At 59.2% G+C, this 10769-nt stretch overlaps 1 protein-coding gene across 2 annotated transcripts; it reads right to left on the reverse strand.

Annotated features, from left to right (window-relative positions):
• Nucleotides 1-5766: 5766 nt before the first annotated feature.
• On the reverse strand, nucleotides 5767-10769 carry PLPP2 (phospholipid phosphatase 2). Of its 2 annotated transcripts, none has more exons than XM_055127791.1 (6): nucleotides 10683-10769; nucleotides 8158-8309; nucleotides 7321-7598; nucleotides 6532-6589; nucleotides 6226-6402; nucleotides 5767-6105 (listed from the first exon to the last, which is right to left on the reverse strand). In XM_055127791.1, exons 2-6 carry the CDS (start codon nucleotides 8191-8193, stop codon nucleotides 5956-5958), a joined length of 699 nt encoding a protein of 232 aa, XP_054983766.1. In that variant the 5' UTR covers nucleotides 8194-8309; nucleotides 10683-10769; the 3' UTR covers nucleotides 5767-5955. The 2 variants fall into 2 exon arrangements, with proteins under 2 accessions (XP_054983766.1, XP_004614954.1); XM_004614897.2 differs by having other exon boundaries at nucleotides 10642-10759.

Here is a 10769-nt window from a genome sequence, read left to right on the forward strand (position 1 = left end):
GGAGACGTTACTGGTGCCCGCTCGAGCAAATCGATGAACAACGGGGTGACAGTGCTACAGTGCCACAGTTCAAGCACCAGGCCAGGTGTAAGCCCTGAACAGTCAGGGGTGGGTGGCCCAAAAACTAACAAGAAAAAAAGAAGTCTTTGTCCCACTGGGGTCCTTAAGCATTCTCTCCACCTTTTTTTTTTTTCTTTTTGGGTCACACCCGGCGATGCACAGGGGTTACTCCTGGCTCATGCACTCAGGAATTACTCCTGGAGGTGCTCAGGGGACCATATGGGCTGCTGGGAATCGAACCCGGGTTGGCCGTGTGCAAGGCAAACGCCCTACCCACTGTGCTATTGCTCCAGCCCCTCTCTCCACCTTTGTAGTTGTCCTATTTGAAGGCCTCAACCCTCATTTCTTTGGCTGACCCTGTGGACTAATTTGTGACTGATCAGATACGCTGGGTTTGGGCCCTGTGCTGTGCTCAGGAATCACAGCCGCATGCAAGGCAAGTGTCTTGCCCACTGTTGTATCCCTCTGGCCCCCTAAGAGGTGTTTTGTTTGGGGTCCACACCCACTGGTGCTCAAGGCTTGCTCCTGACTCAGTGCTCAGGGGTCACTCCTGGTGGGGACCCTATGGGATGCCAGGGCTCAAACCTGACTCTCCACATGGAAGGTAAATCCTCCCTGCTAGACTATCTCTTTGGCCCCTGTTTTCTTTTCCTTGGGGGACAGGGCTCCCATGAATGCTCAGGGGTCTAAAGACCACTCCAAGCACCTATCCAGGCCAGTGGTTCAAGCTTCTGGTTAAGTCAGTTCCCTGGAGCACTAAATTCCGGAGCACTGCCAGATGTGGCCCTAAAAGCCTAAATCAGTCGACTAATTAGACAGGGCCAGAGAGATCACACAGTGGCCAGGGCCATCATCACAGGGCCTCATACTTTGCGGGACTGACTCCCGGCTCTGTGCTCAGGAGTTATTCCTGGTGGTGCTCCAGGAACCAGAATGAGGTGCCGGGAATGGCGCCTGGGCCAGCTGTGTGAAGGCGAGCACCCTACTGCTAGACTATTGCTCCAGCCCCAGGGCCCCCAATCTTTCTGAGGCTATGCCTCATTTCTCTGCCTTCTGCCTCGGCTACATCTAAATCATCCCCTCGCGGTCAATTCACCCGGGGCCAGCCCACTGCCTCTGGTCTTGCTTGCAGGGGCCATTTTAGACCGTCCAGCTGGCTCGGCGGGTGGAGTGGCCAGCCCACTCAGTCCTGTGTGCCGGCCTCCCCCAGCACCTCCGCTGGCACTCACACACTGCAGCTTTGAAAGTGGGCACCTCTGTGCTCCGGCGCTCAACGACCTGAGCCTGCAGCATGGCGCATGGCCCACATCAGCCCCTCTTCTGCCTTCCTGCAGACCCCCGACGTGCAGCTGCGCCCGGAACGGTACTCACCTACTCTTGACAGGTCCACTTGGCCACCGGGCTCGGGGCTACTTCGCACTCCTGCGTCCCGGGGCTCCCCTTCAGAGAGTGTGCGCCGTCTGTACGGCTCGTCCCCTTCCTGCCCAGGCGCGGGACTAACCTTCGCCAAGGATTTTCAGGACGGAAATCCCCCAGGGGTGCTCCAGGGCGGGCAGGAGCAGCCAAGACAGAGGAGCTCCCACGTGAAGTGGGCGGGGCAGCGGGTGTGGGCGGGGCTGCTCGGGCGCAGAAGGAAGCCGGGAGATTTCCAGGAGGAGCGACAGCTCAGAGACTACACTTCCCATAAACCTATGCGCCCGCCGGTGAGTACTGGGGAGGGGAGAGGTGTGCGGAGTAAGAGGGGGTCTTGACCCCCTGAGACCCTCTAATGGGAAAGATCCTGGCTACGGCATGATGCTGGCGGGGCCCAGGGGAACTTGTGTGGTGCCAGGGATCGAATTCGGGTCAGCCATATGCACTTTCTGGCTCCCAGAAAAACTTTGTTGTTGCCTTGCTTTGTTTTAGGGCTATATCCGACAGTGCTCAGGGGACACTCCTGGCAGTGCTCAGAGGACCATAGGGTTGCCGAGGATTGAACCTGAGTTGACCGCATGCAAGGCAAGCATACTATTCTTTCTGGTCCCCAGAAAAAGTTTTTTTTCTTGTTTTGTTTAGGGGCTGACCCAGCAGTGCTCAGCGCTTGCTCCTGGCTCTGTGCCCGGGGATCACTCCTGGCTGAGATCAGGGACCATAGGGGTGCCAGGGACCAAACCTGGGTCAGAGGCAAGCAAGGCAAACGCCCTACCCGCTGTACTACAGCGCTCTGATTTTTTTCAACTTCATATAAATTGCTTAACTCTCCCATCCACTTTCTACTTTCCGAAACTCAGCCACGACCATCATTTCATTTGTTGCTGCTTTGCTTTTTCCTCTAGCCACACCTGTTGTTCGGGGCATACTCCAATCTCACTGCTTACTCAGGCTCCCACATACGTAACCCACTGAGCCATCTTTCTGGTGTTATTGCTTCTGTGTTTTTTATCATACCCTGTTGCAGGGCTCGGGTCTACTCCAGTCTGGTCAGCTGGTCAGGATTGGGGAGTGGGGTGGGGATTTCTCCTGGTGTTTTTTTTTTTGGGGGGGGGCAGGGGCACACCTGACACCAGGCAGTGCTCAGGAATCACTCCTGGCAAGCCCAGGGGACCAGGGATCAAGCTCAGGATGCCAGGAATTGTGAACCCAGCTCTGCTGCATGGCAGACAAGCACCCTCCTGCTGTCCTATGTCCCCAGACCTCATCTCCTGGTGTTTGAGAGGTCACACGGCGCTGGGCTTTGACTCAAACTCACGCTCCCACACGCACAGCCCTCTGAGTCACCTTCCTACCCAAATTCATTGTTTCATCCGTCTTTCCCAGGCTTTGTCTCTGCACATTAAAAAGTTCACTTTCATTACCTGTCTCCATCCATAAATTGCGCCTTTCCCCTTGAACCTGCTTTCAAGTAGATCAAAAGCTATTGTGCATTGCTCAACGGTTGCCTCATTTATGTCTATTTTAAAATTGTCATCAATGGCCTTTAGCTGGTTTCCTTTGGGAGGGGGCGGGCGATGCCAGCAGTCAAAGCTCAAAGCCAGTTGTTCTCACGCACGCAAGGCTGCATCACAGAGCCACAATCTTGGCCCTCCGAAATATTCTCTATCCAGGCTGGAGCATTTGGACAGGCCCTTCCCTTGCACATGCTGACCCAAGTTTGATCCCCAGCACCCCAGAGGGTCCCCCCCGCCCAAGTCCTGCCAAGAGTGATCCTAAGTACAGAGCCAGGAAGAATCCCTGAGCACCGCTGGATGTGGCCCCAAAACGAAAAAAAACAAGAATCCAAGACTCTCTAACAGACTCTTACTTACCCACCAAGTCCCAGACAGGGGTAGTTAGAGAAAAACCTTATTGAGTTTGGACAAAGGGGGTTGGATAACACCCGACTGTGTCCAGAGCTTACTCCTAGCTCTGGATTCAAGGATCATTCCTGGTAGTACTCCCTCTGTGGTGCTGGGTATCCAGCCTGGCATGGCTGCATGCAAGGGAGGTGCGTTCCCTCTGTCCTAGCTCTCTGTGCCTGTTTTCTTTTTTTTCCTTCTTCTGTTTTTTGGGTCACACCCAGTGGTACTCAGGGGTTAGTCCTGGCTCGCTCTGCACTCAGGAATTAGTTTTGGCAGTGCTCGAAAGATTCTATGGGATGGCGGGGATTGAACCCAGGTCAGCTTCGTGCAAGGCAAACACTCTACCTGCTGTACTACTTGCTGTCTGAAGAGGGTTTTTCTTTTCTTTTTTGTTTTTTTGTTTTGTTTTTTTGTTTTTTGTGTCCTACCCAGTGGTACTCAGGGATTCCTCCTGGCTCTGTACTCAGGAATCACACCTGGTGGTGCTCTGAGGACCCTATGGGATGCCAGGGATTGAATTCGGGTCAGTCGTGTGCAAGGCAAGCAGGCTCTCTATTCTCCCGCTGTCCTACTATTACTGGCCCTCAGGTTGGTTTTTCTAAGACCATTGTGACTCAAAGGAAATTTTCCTAACACCGCTGTCTGCTCAGGCTCTTTATGCAAAGGATGAGTCAGGAAAATATCAAAGTATCATTCATTCACATAAGCCCAGGAGGAGCCCCGCAGAGCGGGATGATGTCAAAGGCTCACAGAGGCCACTGGTGGGCGCGGACAGAGGGTCCTTAGTGCTCTGGGACAGGACCCTCCACATCCCCTGCTGGCCACGCTTCCATCACTCCTCTGCTCCCCAGATCTCCAGTGAGCTGGTACCGCACTCGAGGGCTCATGAGGGGGAAGAGCAAAGGCCCCAGGAAGCTTAAACCAAACCCTCGCCATCATCTCACCCCAAGCCTCACCTCTAGCCCTGATTCTCATATGGTTCTCCCCCTGATTTCTGGGCCACACCCCACAGTGCTCAGGGGCTACTCCTGGCTCTGTGCTCAGGAGTAACACCTGGTGGTGCTCAGGGGACTATGCAGTGCCTGACACTGGGGAAGGCGAGGACTGACACTCCAAATGGTGAGAATAAAACTCAGAAGCGGGGTAGTCTGATACTCAGGGAAGGACAAGGCCTGATACTCAGGGGAGGGGAGTAAGGCCTGATACCCAGGGAGGGATGAGGACTAATACTTGCAGTTGGGGGAGGACTCAGGGAAGGATGGGAGAACTGATACTCAGGGAAGGGGGAATGAGGACTGATACTCAGAGAAAATAAGGACTGGTACTCAGGAGGGGATGAATAGTGATACTCAGAGAAAGATGTTAGGACATGATACTCGGGAGGGGATGAGGACTGATACTCAGGGAAGAGGGAGTGAGGACTGGTACTCAGGGAAAGATGCAAGGACTGGTACTCAGGGAAGAGGGTCAGGATTGACACTCAGGAAAGGGGGTGAAGATTGATACTCGGAAAATAACATGAGGACTGATACTCGGGAAGGGGTGAGGCCTGATATTCAGGGTGAGACGAGGACTGGCATTAGGGAAGGGTGAAGACTCACACTGTTGGTGGTCAGGACTCATCACTCCGGGACGAGAAGACCCTCATGTTGGGACCCCACAGAGGGGCTGCTTCTGCTTTGCAATCCCGACAGGAACTCGGGAGCACCCCCAAAGAGACAGGTGTTGTTGGGAAGCTCTGAGGGTGGCATCCAGGAGGTGTGGGGACGTGTCCAAAGATAGGGACAGGAGTCAGGTCCACACCTGCTGTCCCAGGTCATGCTGATGGCACCGACACTCCAGGTGGGCATGATCTGGACCCAGGAGTCGGGATACAGGTGGGGATCCACCCCTCTAGCCCTCCCTCTTCTCATCTGGAAAGCCGCTGCTCTCAGTTGAGGGACACAAGACCACCATGTCCCCACTCAGGGTCCCCAAAGCCAGGCTATGCCACTGTTTGGATTTGGAGGCCACCCTGGGTGCTCAGGACCTCCTGCTGTCTTAGTGCTCCAGCTGCTCCTCCAGAAGCTTGTCCTGTGGCTGACAGGGGGAACTAGACAGGATTATCCTTCCTCCCTTTCTTCCTTCTTTCCTTCCCTCTTGGGCCATACCCAGCAATGCTCAGGGGTTACTCCTGGCTCCGAGCTCAGGAATCACTCCGGGCAATGCTCGGGGACCATATGGGCTACCGGGGATCGAATCCGGGTTGGCTGAATGCAGGGAAAACGCTCTACCAGCTCTTCTGTTGCTCCGAGCCCCCAGGGAGCACCTTTCCACCCTGGAGCCCCACAGTCAGAGGGGGCAGAACTGAAAGGTGCGGATGTCGTATGACGCTAAAGTCTTATTTTACTAAAAATTCATTTATAGTTTACAAAACAGTAGACACATGCCCTCAGAGTCCCCTCCCCAACCCTACTAAAGGAGGTTGCGCTTGGAAAGTTGGAACGGGGGGGGGGGGGGGGGGATCAGGGCGGGGTACCAGTGGACCTGCCAGCACACGCTACGCCCCTTTGCTCGAGCCCCAGCGGGCCTGGTTTTCTCAAGGGGAAGAAGAGGGAGTCGTGAACCCAAAGTGGTTGCCATCCTCCTCGCTTAGGGTCAGCGGCAGCTGGGGCTTCCGCCCCAGGTCCTCCACCTCCAGGCAGCGCTGCGGGGGCCGGGCTTTGAAGAAATCTGAAACGTACCGAACCTGGGGGCGGGGAAAGGAGGAAGCGGGGAAGCTGATTGGGCCAGGCAGGGCAGGGAGGCGGGACTTCAGGGGTGGTGGGTCAGGAGCAGCCGAGGCCCCCCCCCCCCGCATGCAACTCACCGTGAGGCAGGCCACCAGCGCCCCCTGCAGGAAACCGACCAGAACATCGCTCCAGTGGTGCTTGTGGTCAGACACGCGGCTGTAGCCCACGTACAGCGCGAAGGCTATCAGGAAGAACTGTACAGTGGGGCGCAGTAGCCGCGCCCACTTCCAGCACAGCCGCGCCTGCACGTAGAGCTGGGGCGGGGAGGCAGGAGAGTAGGGGGTCAGACTGGGACCCTCAGAAGACAAACCCAGCGCCCACCACCTCCCAGATGCAGAAAGGGGGGTTCCCAAGAGTGGGGTCTGAGGGTCACCCAGACTCACGGCCAAGAATATCATGCAGTACATCCCGAAGGACGAGTGTCCCGAGTAGAATGACAACCTGGGGGGTAAGTAGGGGAGGAAGACACAAGTGCTGAGTCTAAGGGGGGGGTTACTCCTCAAATCAGCAGGGTCGGTCACACGTGTATTTACTTGGATTCTTCTAATGGCAAAATCTCAGGGAGCAATCGAGGGTTCCGATACCCAGTTGACAGCCAAGATGTGGGAGACCCCAGCACAGACAAGTGGGTGCTGGATGCGTGTGGTTTTCAAGTCTGTTTGTTTCGGGGTACACACCTGGCCGTGCTCAGGGCTCACTCCTGGCAGGGTTGGAGGACCCTAGGATCTAACTCTAGGATCTGCCACGTGCAAGGCCGGCGCCCTCCTTGGTGTACTAAATGTGAGGCTGGCCCCTCACATTTTCTTACTTTTTCCCCCTCCATTTTCTATTTATGTCAAGTTTCCGCACAGGGCATCAAGCCTGGAAGTGATTTTTATCCGAAGTTCACCCTTCCATAAAAACAGTGAAAACGGGCTAAAGAGATGGGTAAGGCACTTGCCTTGCACGTGGTCGATCCAGGTGAATCCCTGGCACCCCACAGGGTCCCTCGAACCCCACCAGGAGTAATCCCTGAGCAGAAAGCCAGGAGTAAACCCTCATTACTGCCGGGTGTGGTGTAAAAAACAAACAAAAATACCCGCTGGGGTCCCCCACGTGCCACTGGCCCCGCCCCAGCACCCTGGCCCCGCCCCCAGCCGCTGGCCCCGCCCCCAGCCGCTGGCCCCACCCACCTGGCCTCGGTGACGTTGGCGGGGCTGCCCCTGCACACAGTCTCCACCTGCACGTATGCAGAGCAGTTGATGCGGCTCCAGTCAGGGTCACACACGGCCAGGAAGCTGGGGCGCAGGCGGCCGATCATATACTTGGCCAGGTCAGTCAGGGACTGGCTCACCGCTGCCCCAAAGAGGAAGGTCCCCAGGACCTTGTAGACGGCGGCCACGTAGTTGTTGAAGTTAGAGCGGGAGTAGAGGCGGTCGGTGTAGACCAGGTAAGCCTCCCCGGTGGAGACCTGCCAGGGGGCCTGGGTCTCAGGGTAGCGTCCACGGGTACACCCACGCCTCCCCCCAGGCTCTCACCAGCGTTTGGTTTGGGGGCCACCCGCAGCGGTGCTCAGGGAGGACTCCTGGCCCTGCACCCAGGACTGACTCCTGGCAGTGCTCAGGGCTCTGCGCTCAGGGATCACTCCTGGCAGTGCTCAGGGATTCTATGGGATCCCAGACATCGAACCGCGGCTGACCGCATGCAAGGCAAATGCCCTCCCCGCTGTAATATGGCTCCAGCCCTTGGGAGCTCTGAAGGAGGATTTTTTTTTTCTTTTCGGGGTCACACCTGGCGATGCTCAGATGTTACTGCATTCAGGAATTACTCCTGGCAGTGCTGGTGCTGAGGGGCCCATATGGGATGTCAGGGATGGAACCCGGGTCAGCCGCGTGCAAGGCAAACGCCCTACTCGCTGGACTATCCCTCTGGCCCCCAGAAGGGATAGTCACCACAGACACCACCCAGGGCAGGGCTGTCCCCCGCCAGTCCCCACCCTGCATGATAGGACCCACCCCCACACCCCTTACAAGGACAATGGTGGCGGTGATGGTGACCCCAGCCATGACCCCGTTGGTGATGGTGTCTGGCCGGTAGGGGTAGCGGATGGAGTCATCGCTGCAGTAGAAACCTCGCTTGTACGGGGTATTCACCACCGTCAGGATGACAAAAGGCAGCGCGGCTGCAGGGCGAGAGGAAGGGGTGGGAGAAAGTAACCCCCGGGAGTCCCCGCCGAGTCTCCATCCCCGCCACAGCGCCACCTCCTGGCCAAGGCGAGGTCGCCGCACCTTGGGGAGTCTCCTTCACCCTTAGATACGCACCAGGAACCCCCAAGCAGCAACTTCCTGTCTGCAGAACATCCCTAACTTACTCCCAGAGTCCCACCTCCCTCACTGCAGACTGCCAGTCCCCCACCCCACCCAGCACTGCCGCCGACACCCCGCCCCCAACTCCTGTCATCGTCACCCCTCACTCCCGCCCCCTGGGGGAATTGAATCAGATCATCCACCCACGCGGCCGTAGTGAACCCCCCCCCAGCCCCCTGGAGAAGGCGTTTGATCAGCACCTGCTCTTTGTCATTTTATGGCCATTCTGAGAATCCCCGATTGCCAAGAGCCTGCGCTCTGCCGCTCTGCCCACCGTCCCCCCCCCCAAAAGGGACATCAACAGGTAAGACACCCAGATCCTGCCTGGGAACTGGGTGCAAAGACACACACGCCCGGAGCCCGAGGCTGAAAGGTGTGGTCCCCGATAGGGGCAGAGACCAACCCGGGCCAATGCCCTTTGCCCCCAAAAGGGTGGGGGACAGTGTGAAAGGGTGGGGCGATCCAGGGACCTCAACAGCAGGGAGGGGAGGGGCAGATCCACATCATCCTCCCCCCACCAGCCCTAATTCTGGCTCTGGAGGGTGCAGCTAGGAGGTGACTGCACGTACCCCATTAGCCAGCCTAGCGGAGGCTGGGGGCCCCCCATGGGAGAGAGGCAGGAGTATAGCTTTAACAGATAGATACCCCCTCCGCAGCCGGACCACGAAGGGCTGGGTGGGGAGGGGCTGCGTGGTGTTGAGGGGTACAGGAGGGTTCGGAGGATTCTCACCTCCAGCTGCTGGGAGGGTCCAGGCAGAGATCAGGAGACATCCCCCAAATAGCCAGGCTAGAGGGCTGGGCAGCCAGCCGGCTCCCTGGAGACCGCCCCGCCCCCTCGGAATTCCGGAAGTGGCTCCAGATGACCTGGGGACCCCTCCTCCTCTTCCTCCCCTCCCCCACTCCCCCCGCCCGCCCCAGCTCAAGCTTCTCTTCACCAACCAGATCAGCGGACCCAACAGCTTGGTGGAGGTAGCAACCACTGAACTGTGCTGTGTGATCTAGAAAAGTGGCTGAACCTCTCTGAGCCCAGCCTCACCCCCACCCCCCACCCCCGCCCCGGATGCTAACAGCCTGGCCGGTTTAATGATTGGCAATTCTCAAGGTCTGGCCCAGGGTCGCACTAAAGCTTCCACGAACCATGGCGCCCGGCGGGATAGGGTGCTGGAGGTGGGGAGGGGGCCTGGGGGGGCTGGCAGACGCTCCCTTGGGGGCTTCGTTCCTTATTCAGCTGGTCTAGCCCCAGGAGGGTGTCCCCTGAGGCCTAGGGGGGGCCGTCGGAGCCAAGCCCCAGCAGAGGTGCGGGAACCAGCCGCTGGGGGGGGGGGGCGGGGCGATCCCACGCTCCCCTTCCCCCGGTTCCGCGGGTAGAATTCAGGGACCATTGTCCAACTTGGCCCCGAGCAAACACTCGGTCTTTGTTCCCGGGACCCTGAGGGAGGGGTGGGGGGGCCCTCAGGCTGCCCCCTCCCCCAACCTGGCCTGCAAACCGGCCCGACAGGTTGGGGCGCCGCCCGAGGCCCCCAGTTCGCGGCGGCCCGAGGCCCAGCCTTTCCCTGCGTCGCTCTCAGGCCCGTGGGGGACAGTCACAGACGCTCCCCGGACACGCGGGGGTTCGAGTCCCAGCGGCCCGGGGCGGCCGGGGGTGCGGGTGTCTATCTTGTTCACCCCTCGCCACCCCCCTCCACCCGCGCGCACACACACACACACACACACACACACACACACACACCAGCGCCCACGGGGAATGCTGTCCCCGGCGGGGTCGCGACCGCGCCCCCCACCCCCGACGCGCCCCAGCCCGGATCCGCCCGCGTGAATCACCCGCTGAGCGGGAGGGGCAGGAAGGGGGGCGCGGTGGCCGCGGGGCCCCCAAGTCGCCGCTTCCTGCAGCAGCCGCTCAGGGCGTTGCGGGGCAATGCGGACTCGGGGCCCCGGTTCCGGTGCTCGGGACACGCGGGAGAAAGTGAGGCAGCCGGCGAGGGGGGCAGGGGCGAGTTGCTGCGCCCTAAGGCTCCCGCTTCGGCGCTCCTCTGCCTCCTCGGGGGGGCTCCGGGAATTCGGGGTGCAGCAGCGCCCCGCGGCCGCCCTACGGCTCTAGGCGTCCAGTCCGGGAACGGTCCCCCGCACCCCGGGCCCCCCGGCTCTTACCGACCAGCACGCACAGCACGTCGAGCAGCACGAACACCCACCTCCGCTCCATGCCGCCCCCGCCCCGGGCCGCGCCCGCGACCCCCCGCGCGTCCCGTCCCGTCGCGTCCCGGCTGGGCCGCGGGTCA

This window comes from Sorex araneus, chromosome 2, assembly GCF_027595985.1.
Source record: "Sorex araneus isolate mSorAra2 chromosome 2, mSorAra2.pri, whole genome shotgun sequence".
Taxonomy (NCBI): Eukaryota; Metazoa; Chordata; class Mammalia; order Eulipotyphla; family Soricidae; genus Sorex; species Sorex araneus.

What these genes read in the sequence shown, in the direction of transcription:
- PLPP2 (XM_004614897.2), bottom strand. Translation starts at nt 10,693, where the DNA reads ATGGAGCGGAGGTGGGTGTTCGTGCTGCTCGACGTGCTGTGCGTGCTG. An exon ending in CGTGCTGTGCGTGCTGGTCG is followed by an intron (nt 8,310 to 10,641) that starts GTAAGAGCCGGG and finishes CTCGCCCTGCAG; the next exon opens with CCGCGCTGCCTTTTGTCATC. An exon ending in TCACCGCCACCATTGTCCTT is followed by an intron (nt 7,599 to 8,157) that starts GTAAGGGGTGTG and finishes GCCCCCTGGCAG; the next exon opens with GTCTCCACCGGGGAGGCTTA.